This window comes from Eptatretus burgeri, chromosome 7 (genome assembly GCF_056783735.1).
Source record: "Eptatretus burgeri isolate ZD-2024b chromosome 7, Ebu_testis_v1, whole genome shotgun sequence".
NCBI classification, from domain to species: Eukaryota; Metazoa; Chordata; class Myxini; order Myxiniformes; family Myxinidae; genus Eptatretus; species Eptatretus burgeri.
Genome location: NC_140967.1, coordinates 104,493,447 through 104,509,168, shown reverse-complemented (window position 1 = coordinate 104,509,168; position 15,722 = coordinate 104,493,447). Strand labels below are relative to the sequence as shown.

General features: G+C 41.8%; 1 protein-coding gene across 4 annotated transcripts in view; it reads left to right on the top strand.

The window, feature by feature from the left end:
- Positions 1–2,127: 2,127 nt before the first annotated feature.
- The window catches only part of LOC147023991 (putative phospholipid-transporting ATPase IIB), a 44,886-nt gene continuing 31,291 nt past the window's right edge, over positions 2,128–15,722 (top strand). Inside the window, exons 1-3 of one of the 4 annotated variants that reach the window (XM_085890105.1) lie at positions 2,151–2,226; positions 3,652–3,825; positions 11,098–11,249. In XM_085890105.1, the coding sequence (XP_085746231.1) occupies positions 3,787–3,825; positions 11,098–11,249 (191 nt within the window). In that variant the 5' untranslated portion in view covers positions 2,151–2,226; positions 3,652–3,786. Of the gene's footprint in view, positions 2,227–3,651; positions 3,826–4,518; positions 4,598–11,097; positions 11,250–15,722 lie in introns of those variants that run through there. The other 3 variants (XM_085890104.1, XM_085890108.1, XM_085890107.1) reach the window with 3 other exon arrangements.

Sequence of the window (15,722 nt, the reverse complement as noted above, 5' to 3'; positions counted from 1 at the left end):
GAAATTTTCACCATAGGTGTGACTACTCATTCAGAATGTTTTGATGACAATTGTGACGTCATAGGTCACGTAGTGTGGCAGCCATATTGGAAAAACGAGAAAGCTTTGGACCTCTGTATCTCTGAAACCACACCAAGGAAAAAATTGAAACTTGGCACAAAGCAACAACTCCTCATGGGCAATGTGATTTTTTTTTTTTAAACGATATCATAGGTGCCCTCATTAAGATGTCATAAGTTGAACGCCACATCCAAACAGTATGAACATTTTTTTAAGGGCCATCTCGGAATAAAATGGTCCACAGAAAAAAATATTAATGACATCGGTCACGTGATTCGGCAGCCATATTGTTGAAAAATAAAAAAAAACCTTCATAAATCTTCTTCTCTGAAGTGGCGAAACAGATCGAGGCGAAACTTTACACGTATGATTGCCTGCCCATGAGGAACAAAAGGTTCACATTATGTCATTGGCCACATGGTTTGGCAGCCATATTGGATTTACCTGAAAACCCTTAAAAATACACCACTCAAAAGAAGTCCTGGCGATGGGTTTGCAATCTCTGATTGCTTTTTCTTGTTCCATATGCACTTCCAACCAATTTGTTATTTATTTTAGCCAATATATTGCTGTTCTCAATTACTTAAAAACAAAACAAACAAGTGGTGCCAGGCACAACAAATCCTTCCCATTTAAGGCATAAAGTTATTTTGGGGATCAAATTTAAATTTGATATATCCTTATCTTCACTTCGGACCCTACCGATCTTCACAAATATGCATTTTTCACTGTAGGAATGGGGAGGATTATAAGTAACAAATAGAACACGGTTCACTATAAGCTTAGTTTGAAGTAAATCAGATCATTTTGGACAAAGTTGTGAGCGAAAAACGATTTTGATATTTTCGTGAACTTGACCTTTGATCCAATTGGACCCAAAAGTTAATGGGGGTCGTCCAAGATTCATTGCCAACCTGTGGATTAAATTTGATAGTGTTTGCAAAGCTGTTTTGCCGTAAAGTTGCTAACAGACAAACAAACCGGACTATTACAATATCCCGCTCCCTCCCTCCGGGAGGGGGCGGGATAAAAAGTGGTGCCAGGCACAACAAATCCCACCCATTTAAGGCATAAAGTTATTTTGGGAATAAAATTTAAATTTGATACATCCTTAACCTGAATGTTGATTATAAGGAATATTTTAGTCTTAGTTTGAAGTCAATTAAACCATTTTTGACGAAGTTATGACTGTAAAATGATGCTGACCTTGACCTTTGACCTAATTGGACCCAAAGTTAATGGGGTCGTCCGAGGTTCATTACCCACCTGTGGATACAATTTGACTGTTTGATCCAGCCGTTTTCCCGTAAAGTTGTATTTTCGTAACCATGTTTTAGTTTTAATGGAAAATTTGTAATTTTGACCGATGACCATTACCCCCAAAACTTCGGACCCTACCAATCTTCACAAATATGCATTTTTCACGATAGGAATGGGGAGGATTATAAGTGACAAATAGAATTAGGTTCACTATAAGCTTAGTTTGAAGTAAATCAGATCATTTTTGACGAAGTTATGAGCAAAAAACGATTTTGATCTTTTCATGACCTTGACTTTGACCTTTGATCCAAAAGTTAATGGGGTCGTCCAAGGTTCATTGCCCACCTGTGGATTAAATTTGATAGTGTTTGCCAAGCCTTTTTGCCGTAAAGTTGCAGACAGACAAACAAACCGGACGATTACAATATCCCGCTCCCTCCCTCTGGGGGGGGGGATAAAAATGGGAATGGGGAAGAATGAAAAAAAGAGGAAAATTTCCAATTATATCGCATACAGTGCTGTACTTTGTATGAAGATGCACATTTTGATCTGAGATGATGGCTTTAACATATAGAGATCTTTCAACATACATGTTCTCTGCAGATTAAGTTTGCTTAAAAAAATTTTTTAATCACCACAGTTGTTTTTCGATTCCATTACCAGTTTACTTTCCTCCTATGCACTGACACTAACCTGACAGCTCGTTGATTGGTGGTTCCACATTGTTGGAATACTTGGCACATCGCCAAGGTGTTGAGCTAATGTTTTGAATTGATCACGTGGGCATGTGCACCTGCACCTGTATACACACCGGTAGTAGCACAGTGACGTGGCAGGGTGTCAGACTCCTGATTGAGGAACTGCTTTTGAACTGCCGATGACAGTGTTGACCAGCATGTACCCACGGTGATTTTGAGGCTTACATTGACTTATACCATTGTTTTTGTGTTGCTTGTGCTAATAACTTTGACTTGATAATTGTTTACATTTTCTACTGTGCAGTGTTTTACTCTGGCTGTGTGGGTCATGCATATATATATATATATATATATATATATATATATATATATATATATATATATATATATATATATATATATATATATATATATATATATATGTATATATATATATATATATATATATATATATATATATGTATATATATATATATATGTATATATATATATATATATATATATATATATATATATATGTATATATATATATATGTATATGTATATATATATGTATATATATATGTATATATATATATATATGTATATATATATGTATATATATATGTATATATATATATATGTATATATATATATATATGTATATATATATATATATGTATATATATGTATATATATATGTATATATATATATATGTATATATGTATATATGTATATGTATATGTATATGTATATATATATATATATATATATATATATATGGTCATGTCATTGTGTTTCTTTGGTTCCTATATATTAAAGGAACTTTGATGCAGGAGGAGGCCATTAGGCCCATCAAAGCCTGCACTAGTATTGCCAACATGGTTGTTTGTCTGCACTCTATCCTTTTTGAAGGCTGAGCGTCTCGCAAGGAAGCGGCACGTACCATTTTTAGCTTGCCTGTTCGAAGAACAGAGAGCTATAGCGATACCCCCGGTGTGAGTGTGAGCGTGAAAATGTTAGTTTTTGGTGCAAGTTATTTCCTTTCTCATGTTTTTATCTACCACACTATTTTTTTTACTGATTACAAAATACAAGGACATATATTGCTATAAAATTATTTGGATCAGACTTCACTGCAATGCTTTATGAAAAATATTATTAGATGTCTTTTGAAAACGATAAATGTATAAACAGGCGAGCATTGGGTGGCTTTGACACCAGCTCTGGTTAAGTCTTTGGTTTGACCCGGCCAGGATTTGCACCGGTGATCTCCCAGACTCGGAGCAAAGATTTTTCAATATGATTTTTGTGTAAGGTGGTAATTTTGGGTGTTCGGCATATGTACTTTCGAGTTGTACTGGTATTGGGTATCTGCCCTCATGCAATTTCGGTGCACATTGTACTGTTAGTGTTGCCGTTCCCATTGTTGGTACTTTCCAATTGATTATTATCATTTGAACATTTTCGATACATTTTGTGAACCATCTTAAGAGTGCTGTATATTGTTTGTGTGGACATGTTTGTCAACTTCACATTGATGCAGAATGCCATTCATAATCCAATCTGTTCTGTAATTGTACTCTGTTTTACCGTGGCTATCACATCCCGAGAGTTTCCTCACCTCCACTTGAATGCTGTCTCCGACGGCAGATTTTCAGTGGCCGAGGATGAGGCACGTTTGGATGAGATGCCGTTAATGATGTCGGAAGAGGGCTTTGAGGCTGACGATTTTGATTATCACGCACTGCCCAAAGCTAAGGTTTTGGAGCAAAGACGCGGCCTAGCATGGTTTTTAACGAACGGATGCAAAAGCCCGTCCTCCAGGTAATGTACCTCTGGTATTCACGGCACCATCTAGTTGTGTAAAGCTTGCTTTTCACCATGTCACTCCATTTTTCCTTTTAACCAACTAAACACTCAGCCACGCAAGAGCTTCTGCACTGATGCCCTTGTCTGTCTCGTCGGATGATTTTGCAACTAGATACTTGAACTCCTCATTCTTACTAGTAAAAACCCTACCTCGTTCTTTTGCACCTTTATGAGGTTGGCACAGGCCGTGCATGCTGTGCCCCGAGATTATGCTCCAACATTGCCCTGAAAATCATCCTCATTCTGCACAGTCTGAGGTGGGACCTGAATAAAGGATCCTCCGTGTTTGCTCTTGCACCAAGTATATAGACTCGTGAAATACGATGAGTACAAGGATTACAATGTCTATAATCTTTAAAACAGGAATCCTGAAAAGTTATTGGAATAAAAGGTGCTTTTGACTTTGTGTGCCACTTTACAATCACAAAGACTTGATTTGTTTAAACATTACTGGTATTGTACAATGTGTTCTTCAATTTGGATTTTTCTTCAGCACACTGCCTGCATGACTTATCGCAAAAGTGCATCGGTAGGCACTTGTATTGTTGTTGTTTATTGCTTCACTTTACCTGCAAGTTTAAAAAGCATGCAGGTTAGTGCTCAGATGACTGCAGGTAACGCTCTCAGTGACATCTGTTCACTGCGCAGGCCAACTTTTGCTCATGGAGACTCGAGTGCCTATGCACAGTTGCAGTGGTTCGTGGTACGGTTTGCTCATGGGAATGAGGTACCAGATTAATACCTTTCCTCCTCCTCCTCCTCCTCCTCTCCTTTGATGTAATCCCCTGTCTTTTGACCATGACACATTTGTCATCATATGAACTTTATTTTGCCCTGATTGATCAAGCACGTTCTTAACACACATGAATTATGTGGATTTGTGTGGGTCAAATCCACCGCAATCCAATGTCTGTCTCTCATTCATTTCTTTCTCTTCGAACTTTACCCCCCTTTCCTTATATATTTATTTTTTAGTCATGTTGTTGTCCCTTATTGTCCAACATGTCTTCTGCGATCCTTTTTCTGCCTGTTCTTCCATACTCTATTGTTGGTACATTTATATCTTCCTCCTTCCTGTGTTCTTCCATAAGCTAGAGAAGTGTAATGTTTGGGATGGTTTAAAAGAATGACACAGCCTGTCTTGTTTAGTGCTAGTTCAGGCAATGGAGGTTGCATTGGTGGGAGAGTCGTTATATTGCAGTGCCCTGTCAAGTTTGCCCCATTGTTTCATTGCAAACTAATCATTTACTAATGGCACCGCATGCGCTCTGCTTTTGGAATGCCTGCTTGTGGTTTTTGATGATTCCCTCACTATGTTGCCATATTTAAAATTTCAATGCCATGTTATACTTGTGAACCTGCTTATGTTATTTGAAACTAGAAGGGCAGTCTGTAGAGCACATACCTCTGCCACGTAATGCCTGATCCACGAAAACATATTGGGCCCGTTACATTTTTGAAATGTCATGCCGTACAGCTAACTATATCGTTTTTGGCCCTATCTCTCAATGGTGAAGACTCACTTTAAAAATTCTAGTAGTCAGATCCGGATTCGGATCTTCAGCAAAATTGAATCGCTTCGTGGTCACACACCTAACCTGTCCACCAAGTTTCATCTGAATCCGTCTACAACTTTTTGAGATATCGTGCTACATATCGTTTTTGGTCCTATCTCTCAATGGTAAAGAATCACAAAAATAATTGTAGTAGTCGGATCCAGATCCGGATCGTCACCAAAATCTTATCAGTTCGTCCTTGTCACACACCCAACCTGTCCACAACTTTTTGAGATATCTTGTGCATAGACAAACAAACAAACAAACAGAAAGGGGTGAAAACATAACCACCTTCATCTTCGGTGGCAGAGGTAACTAGCGAAGAAGTTGTAGTTTTTTTTTTTTTTCTGTACTTTTCATCAGTGCCAACTTGTTAGTACTTTCACATCATGAACTTTGTTCCATTTATTTGTCTAACAATGGCAGTCGTGTCGGGGGTTGTTTTATCTGGTTTCTAACCAATAATTTTGCCTGACACTTGCGGCTCTCGAGGACCTCCCCCTCGCAGGACGTGAGAACGAAAGCTGTAACGGAAGGGTAATGAAGCTTTTTCTTCTGGCAGCTCACCTTGCACCTTCATGATTTTTCCTGCCTGCAGCTCTCATTTTACACTGTTGTGGAAATAATTAATGGACTGGAGTTTCACTGGAGTTAAACCCTGTCCATTTCCCTCTCCTCCAGCAGTACTTTGCTCTCTGCACTCAGAGCTTCGTACACGTGCTTCGTCGCAGCTCTATCTTCAGTGGGTTTTCACTCCTTTTAACCGTGGGACTTTTATCATTGCACCCCTTTTTGGGAGGAGCGGGCACTGGACATTTATGCCCACCCGTGTCATCGAGTGAATCTTATTGCTTTGTGGACACGACGCCGAATTGGGGATGGGGGATGATTAATTGAAGAATATCATCTCAAAACTTGTTTCTCCAGAGACTTCCCACCAATGTCCAACTGATTTTGGCCTCAACTAAAGAGTCTGTCGACATCGAACAACTGGCAGGCCTCGCCGACAAGATTATGGAAGTCGCTTCTGCCTTTGTCTTCCACTCCGCACGTAGGAGCTGTTTCAAAACCTCAACAGCAACTTGCACCTCAACCAGACCAAGTCTGTACCTTGTCTACCCAGGTTGGAACTTGAACAGACAGGTACAAGCTCTCATGACACAACTACAGGTGGAAAGAGAGAGGAGTACAAGCTGCGGGTGTGGTCCATCTAGAAGTCTATCAGGAAGACACAATCCCAGCTGAAGCCCCCACCAACACGCTGAACAGATGTGCTGGTACCATTGGAAGCATGTAGAAAAGGCTCACAAATGCATCAGCGCATGCTCATATACTAGTCAGCGTCTATCGGTGACAAGTCAGCCTGGCAGTGACACATCCAGTCGCCTATTCTACATAACCGACAAGGCAACAAGTACCAGGTTTTTAGTGGATACTGGTGCTGAAGTGAGTATTTCACCATCTCACAATCGCAACGGCCAGCTTGCATCAATTCAGCTGCAGGCAGTGAATCGGTCACCCATCACTACATACAGGAGAGAGATCTTTAACACTGGATCTTGGACTTCGACAAGTATTTTGATGGGTATTCGTGTTTGCCGAGTTGCCTGTACCCATCATCGGGGCTGATTTTCTTTGCCAGTTTGGCCTGCTAGTGGATGTCAACCATCACAAGCTCAAAGACACCACGACCAGTCTTACTGTGCAGGGAATCATCAATCGTATACCCTCCATCAGACCAATGTTCATGAAAGCTACATCTCTTTCACGTTATGACACCTTCCTTCGTGAATACCCAGATATTGCTCTACATGAATACTTTGTGAATACCCAGAAAGCTACATCTCACAGGGATTGTGAGATCAAGCACTCAACCACTCACCACATCGTAACTCATGGACCTCCAGTTTCAGCATGACCATGGCTGCTTGCCCCAGATCATCTGAAAATTGCCAAGTCAGAGTTCGAGCATATGCTTGAACTCGGCATCATACGACAATCTGGCAGCAACTGGTCTTTAACCTTGCACATGGTACCGGAGAAGTCACCGGGTGACTGGCAGCCATGTGGTGATGACATTTCACTTAACAAATGCACCATTCCTGATTGCAATCCAATTCCCAATTTCCAGGATTTTTCATCATCCCTCAAAGGTGCACATGTATTCTCCAAGATATTCTTCAGAGCATATCACCAGATCCTAGTTGAGCCGAATGATGTACACAAAACAGCCATCACACAACCTTTTCTGGCTCCACAAGTTTGTTCACGTGCCATTCGGCTTGCGTAATGCTGTGCGCATGTTTCAGAGGTTGATTGATGTCATCCATGGTCTCCCTTTCGTCTACGCTTCCCTTTGCGTAGGTAAGTATCTTACCTACGACATCTTGATTTCATCTCTCAGTTCATGATGGACTTGAGGCACATCAGTGGCAAAAACAACTCCGTAGCAGATGCACACTCTCGAGTTGACGTAAATGCTCTGTATGCATCTAACATCATCAATTTCATGACTATAGCTGAACCCCAACAGCATGATGAGTTACAAATGCTGCAAAGCATTTCAACATCGCTCCAGTTCAAACAGTTACCACTCCCCACCTATGAGGGTAGGATTGTCTCTGACATTTCCACAGGAGATCCTCACCATTAAGTCCGTCGTGAGTATCGACGTATAGTTTTTGATGCTCCACACTGTCTCACCCTGGCATCAGAGACACTCAACATTTAGTGACTCAGCATTTTGTCTGGCAGGGATTGGATCCTGATGTCAGAGCCTGGTCCAGAACCTCCAGAGCATGTCAGAGATCCAAAATGCATCGACACATCAGGTGGTCTCTTGGCACGTTTTCCACACCGGATGCCAGATTCGACCATGTTCACGTTGATCTAATCGGACCTCTACTTCCATCAGATGGCAATACATACTTGCTCACATGCATTGATCGTTTTACTCGTTGGCCGGTCACAATATCCATCCCTGACCAGACAGCAGAGATGGTAGCACAAGCATTTATCTCACATTGGGTAGCTGTGTTCGGTGCGCCCTCAACAATGACCACAGACTGAGGTCGTCCGTTTGAATCGGCACTTTTACAAGGTCTGTCTGATTTACTTTGCAGAAGGAGAATGCGAAACACAGCTTATCACCCGTCACCTACAGTATTGGGCTCTTGGAACGATTCCATCGACAGTTGAAAGCATCTCTGAAAGCCCATGGAAATACAAAATGAATCCTATCATGTTTCTGGGAGTCCAACCTCGGTTGCTGTGCTGCCGAGTTAGTTTTTGGCACAACTCTCAAGTTGCCAGGACAGTTTGTACCACCGAGTCTGTTTTATCACAATTTGGATCCTCACAACTGCACATCGGCTCTGGATGCACATGAGAACCCTGAAGCCTACACCGACCAGGCTACAACACAGGCAAACCCAGACCAATTCAGACATTCATAGTTGTACTCATGTTTTTGTGTGCCACGACATGGTGAGGAAGCTACTTCAACCCCTGTATGATGGACCGTTTGAAGTTATCCACCTTGCCTAGATTTTTTTTCTCATTATTAACTACAATGGGAAACATAATACTATCATCATTGACAGATTGAAGCCCACTTATGTTGAACATGACGTGACTACTGAACATGCGTGACATGCTACCAGCACCAGGACCGGCAGCTGTTCCTCAAGTGCCGGCACATGCGTCGTCACCGACAACCCCTCACTTGCAAACAGTGCCAGCAGTGAGAAAGATGCGCTCTGGCCATCATGTTCATTGGCCAGCTCATTTTGTGCATTTTTTTTTGGAGGGAAGGGGATCTTGAAACTTTGAGACCGTTCATTGTTTTGCACTACAATTTTGACGCCTTTCTGATCAATCACTTTCTTCCTATGTTGACAATTCTGGTTACTAGCGATCAAGGAGAGGGCTTTTTTTTATCAGTGCCAACTTGTTAGTACTGTTACACCGTGAACTTTGTTCCATTCATTTGTCCAACAACGGCAGTAGTGTCGGCATGGTTTTTATCTGTTTTCTAACCAATCATTTTGCCTGACGGCTTTACGGCTTTTGAGGACCTCCCCCTCATGGGATGTGAGGATGAAGGCTGGAACGGAATGGTGATGAAGCTTTTTCTTCTGGCAGCTTGCCATTTTTTACACCTTCGTGGTTGTTCCTGCCTGGAGCTCGTATTTTACACCATCGTGGTTCCTTATGCCCGGTGTTTGCTTCGTGGTTTGGGTGGCAGGCTTGGGATCCTAAGGTACCGAATTTAAATCCCGCTTTTGCATTGAATTAATACCAGGTGGGGTTGACAGGCTGAGTCATCCTTCTGAGGTCGGCAAAATAAGTACCAGCTTCTTGGGATGATTGAGCCATTCGAGTATCCTGTGTCAGTCATGACCTGTCCAGGATTGTGCCCAATAGCCCAGGAGACTGCTTTGGCAGCACCAACGCTCTGTACAGAGTATGGTCCCAATGGATTGATGGATTGTAGTTGTTCCTGCCTGGAGCTGACATTTTACATCGTTGTGGATAAAATTCAGACTGGAGTTTCACTGGAGTTGAACAGTGTCTGGTCGTATTCTCCAGCAGTACTTTGCTCTCTGCACTCGGAGCTTCGCACACGTGCCTAGTCGCAGCACTATCTTCAGTGGGTTTTCACTCCTTTTAACCGTGGGACCTCTTATTTGTACTCCTTTTTGGGAGCAGCTTATTCCCACGGGCACTGGACATTTATGACACCCGTGTTATCGAATGAATCGAAATGCTTTGTGGGCATGACGCTGAATAAGTCCACTGGTGACATGCCATTGCCATTTTTCTTACTTCTTATTGAACTTGTGACCATATTCACACACACTCAAGCTTCACAGATTATGAGGTACTGCTCAGACTGGTTGAAGTCATCAATCTTTAGCGGTGAGTAGAAGTCAATTACTTAATTTTTCTATAAACTCATCCTTAGATTGTTAATTTCACCCTTTTATGACTTCTACGACAGCTTTCCACCAGGTGGTACCATACTATACACACTTGCATGGAGAGAACTCGGGTCCCCTCTCAATCCTGAACCCCAGACCAAATTTCTTCTTTTAACTCCTCCCCCCAACCCTCCACAAGTTTCCACCAGTTTCATGAGTGCAACCACCAGTTTCCATGATGTTTCATTCAGCATATCAGGAGTGCATAGATGTCAGACAAACAGACAGACACTTCTCAAATTGTATACAGTTCTAGCAAAATTACCCATCCCCATTGACTGGAAAAGCTAGCCTGGTGATGGAGGAAATAACCATAGAAGCTGACAATCATGCAGTTACCCATGAAAATTAAATCCATCCTGCAGGGCTCGAGGTTTGGAGTACCCTTCTCGGCTCACCTTTGGTTGGCAATGTGCTGCACAGCACTTTTTTTTTTTCTTTCTTTCCACTATCTTACTATAATTCACCGTCTGTCCGTCCATCTGTTCCCAGGTACCTCAAAAACGGCTGACTCGATCGCAACCATTTTTGCGTGTGTAATCCTGGGACCCTTGGAGTAAAATAGGCATAAATATAATATGACCCCCTTGACGGCTCCCATTGGGAGCGGGTGCTTCTTGTACGAATAATGCAAACTCCTTCCTTGGCACACTTGAGCTCTTAACCACATACAAAGCTTTCATCCGCAGCTTGATGGAGTACTGCTCTCCCCTCTGGGCTGGTGCTCCTGCCTCACACCGAGCTCAGCTTCACGCTGTGGAAACCAAGGCTTTCCTCGGGTCATTGATATCTCCTGCGATGAAGCTGAGTCTTTGGGTCGATCGTCTTTCAACGCAGACAGGTCGATGGTCTTTTTCTTCCACCCACTCTTCTCCAGCCTTGCACCCCCTGCTCTGTCTGTGCTCTGTCCCCTTAGTATTACTGCAGAGCGCTCATGGTCTACCAACAACCCCCTTCTGGTGAAACTGCCAAAATCACGAATCGCTGTTCACCTTCACTCTTTCATTCCTCTTTTTTTCACCGCCTCTGGAACAAACGCCCACACGCTCTTCAATCCCACTCTTCCCTCCAGGTTTTCAAAACAGCTGTTCACCACCATCTCTTATCTTCCCCCATCCAAAACCATGATCTTTTCTATCCCCATTAATCCACCCCAAAACCACCTCCTTGAAATTCCCCGTTTTCCTTCCTGAAAGTCCCTGTAATCTCCATCTTGTTTATCCTGCCCCACCCCCCTCTCATCCACAGATTTCCTGATGTCCTGTTCCCTACTGTTGTTGTGCTTTCCCCTCTCACCCCCTCTTGTGTCCTACTCCCTTTGTTATATGTTCTATGTGTTAGCTCTTATACAAACCTCGACAAAGTATACAAAAAATTAAGAGGTGGCACTATTCAAACCAACTGCAACAGCGAGGAAGTATACCCCATCGTTTTTCCTGGGGGTTTAAATTTTAAGACCAAGGGAGCCGAGAACCCCGCTTAAATGTTCCTGTAGAATCTCGATGAATGTTCCTGAAGATCTGCAAAACATTCTACCAATGACCGAGCCACAAAGGAGATTGAGGAGAATCTACAGGAAGGGACAAGATCAACTGAATAATTTTGTATTCAGTTGATCTTGTCCCTTTCTGGAGATTCTGAAAGAGCGGCTAAGTTCAGACATCCCTTGCCAAAAATAAGGTTCCTTACTTTTTCCTCTGTTTCAGGTGGAACACTGATTCAGTTACAAGGAAAGTGAAGTCATTCAAGGCAGGCAGAAAATTGCTGCAACATTTGATCACTGCCTATGCTGCTAGGCACGGTGTCAAATTCTCTGAAGTATTAAAAGATAAACTTTTGCCAGTGCCACAGGCTCGGGCATAAATGAATGGAAGCCCTGGAACTGGTTCCGAGGAAATACTGTATCAGGTACTTACTGCAGGCATCCTTTGCCCCTCTGTCATTGAAGCTACAGATATTGGTGAGACAACAACACTTATTATTAATGGTCAAACACAAGTGTTGACAATAGGGAAACCTCAGGGAGCTGCCACCTTTGGAGACCTTGCTGATGTGTTTGGAGCTGTTGCATGAAATGGAGCACCACATCGCAGAATGGGTGGAGTATTTGACAGATACTATGGGGCTTCAATCAAAGGTGGTATCAGGAGAAGACTGGGTTGAGTTTCAGGAGCAATAATAAGACTGAATGAAAGTATAGATGTTCCTCTGCCTTCAAAGTGTGTGAATAGAACTTCGTAGCCCTCCCTTACAACAAAGCAGACTTGACAATATTCTTGTCCCAGCAGTTGATGTTGCATGCACCAGACAAAAAGTCATTGTAGCAGCTGGTTGATTCAGTAATGGAGAGAGTTGAAGCATTTGATCCTGGAATAAACAGACACAGGAAGCCAAACACGAGGAAGCTGTAGAATAATTATCCATTGTGTAGAAAGCCAGGTATCGAGCATTGTAGTTGCTGCGAGGGACACACAAGTCCTTGTGTTACTTTTGGCTCTTTTTCACAGAATGCAATGTTCTAAACTGTGGCTCAAGGCTGGGACTGCTAAGACGAGGAAGTCCATTCATATTCACACGATATTGGAGCACATGATGCTGGGACAGGATGCGCTAATGTTCTGGAAATAATTCCTGAATTCATGCTCTCATTGGAAGTGACCACCTCCTAGTTGGCTGGACTTAGCAAGATCAGGAGCAACAGTCACTCGAACCCCTCGCAGACCCCTCTTAGACCCTGGATTTTTTTAATGCCGTGAACAAACTTTGGTACATCAAGGGTGATGAAGGTTGTGGTGAAGTTTCATTAAAAGTCTGTGTGTAGTTCGGAGAAGAGAGCAAATACCTATTTTTTTGGGAGGGGTGGGTGGGTGAAACCCCACCCCGTAAACCCCCTTGAGCGCAGATTTTGATGTGGTCGATACACTTTGGTAAATTATGGCTGATGAATGTTGTGGTTGTTTCATCAAAATTGTGTTTTTGGGGGGGGGGTGGGAGCCAAAAATAACCCCCGTATACCCCCTTAATGAGCGCAGATTTTGATGCGATCAATAAACCTTCATTAGGCATCAGATATGAACCTTGTGGCCAAGTTTAACCAAAATCGTGTGTTTGGTTCATGCGATAATAACAAGTGTTTTCGGACTCTCACCTACGAACACTGCTCGATCGCATAAGCTCACCTGACTAAAGTCCAGGTGTGCTATAAATTAAGTTTAAATCATTAAAATGATTCGTCGTGTTCATACAATTTGTCTACATTGTACATTCGTCATGCAATTAGCTGGTTTTAAAACCAGTCGTATTTTGCATCATTTTAATCCGAAATGTGCACCGAATTTTACTGCAGTAGCTGCGATGGAACTTGCATTCGCAGACATGAACACAGATCAGTATTGCTCACGTATCGCACACAGAAATGGAACGTGGCAGTGCAGCTCTCGGCGCTGCAGTTCGGTAAAAACCTATAAAACTCTCTCCCAACATTGAGAAAATGATCGATCCAAAAAATTGTGCAAGAATCGTACATGAGGATATGGATTTTTAAGTGGTGCAAGCCGATTAAACACTTGGTATGTCCTTCCTTCTCTCCCTCTGTCAAAAATGAAGACTAAGAACCTTTCTAACCCACCATACGTTCGTTAATAGTTTGTTGTGGTTTGGTGTTCCTTGTGTTTAGTGTTTTATGTTAATGTTTAGTTTTCTTCAGGACAGTAAGGTTACCCCACTTGTTGAGGAAGTAACCGTCAGTACCCCACGGGGATACTTCCAAAGCGGTGCATATGCTTCACTGCACAGCTTCCTTCGTTACATGGGTGTGATTTATTTTATTTTGGTTCTTTTTCATGATGTTTGACAAAATAACAAACAAGCAGTCATAGACTGGTACTTACGAAATCGTCAACTTGACCTCTGACCTTGTCTAATAAAAGCTGTCTCTAGAGAAGGTAGCGACGCAAACCAGAAGTTTCTACGATGATTCTGTACCAAACCATCAAAAATCGAATGTTTGACCTCACTGTGACCTTGACCTTTGACCGATTTTGACCAAAATCTAATCAGCGCTAGCCATCACCCCCCTGAATCATGTGGTGTAATTTGACATTGGTAGCTTCTTCCGTTCTCGAGTTATCGTGCCTACAAACAAACACACACACATAAACAAACACTCAAACAAACACACAAACAAACAAACAGAGGACAGAAGCCATCAATAAAGATTTCGTAAGTAAAAAAAGTAGATGGCTTCAAAAAAGGAAGGGTGTGGTAATGATCAACTTTTTATTATTATTATTATTATTATTATTATTATTATTATTATTATTATTATTATTTGGCCTTATGTATCAGTGTGGAGGCAAACCACCTTCTCTGGAGATGTTTGTTTGGGAACATGATGATACCTCACTTGTGCCCATCATCATGTCCCTCCATCCAGTTCCAGAATCGTGCACGGAACTCCTAACTTGCAATTGTACTACAAAGTGCGCGAGTGCCCGCTGCAAGTGTAAAAAGGCCCGTCCAGTGTGCACAGCAGCTTGCAAATGCAGAACCAATGATGACACTTGTAACAATGTTTGATAAATGGTACTTCAAAATATTGACTGCAATGAAATAAAGCTAACATGACTTGTCTTGTACTGTTCTCTAAATTACCTTGTCAGACAAATATCTAACGTAATGAAAATGTGGTGGTTTATGTAACTTGGATAAAATATTGTACTTGATGCCGTGAACATTTTGGTTTGTGAATATCAGTAAAGCATCCACTTGTCTAGTCTGAATATTTTGAAAGATTCCATTATTAGTGCAATTTGTTTTGCTTTTACAGTCTATTATAATTGAACTATGCATCACAAATGCCTGTAACATTCCTCGCATACATTGTTCATCATATTCCCTGTCTGTGTACCAGCGATCCACAATATGTGTAGGTCAGCGTGAAAAATGACAAAAATATTGGTATTGTTTTGCACGATGTACATGAAAATGATTAGTTACTGTCATAAAATAATTATTTAGTGATCAGTTCACATGGGAATTCTTCGTCAATCACCATTTATACAAACCATGCTAAATATATCATTTCTATATTAAAATCCATCCATCCATCCATCAGAACCATACTCTGTGCAGAGCGTTGTTGCTGCCGAAACAGTCTCCTTGGCTATTGAACACAATCCTGGATAGGTCGCCACTCCGACACAGGATACCAGCATGCTGGCACTCATTTTGCCGACCTCGGAAGGATGACAGGCCGAGTTATAACCCCACCTGGTATTAATTCAACAGCTGAGCAGGATTTGAATTCAGGACC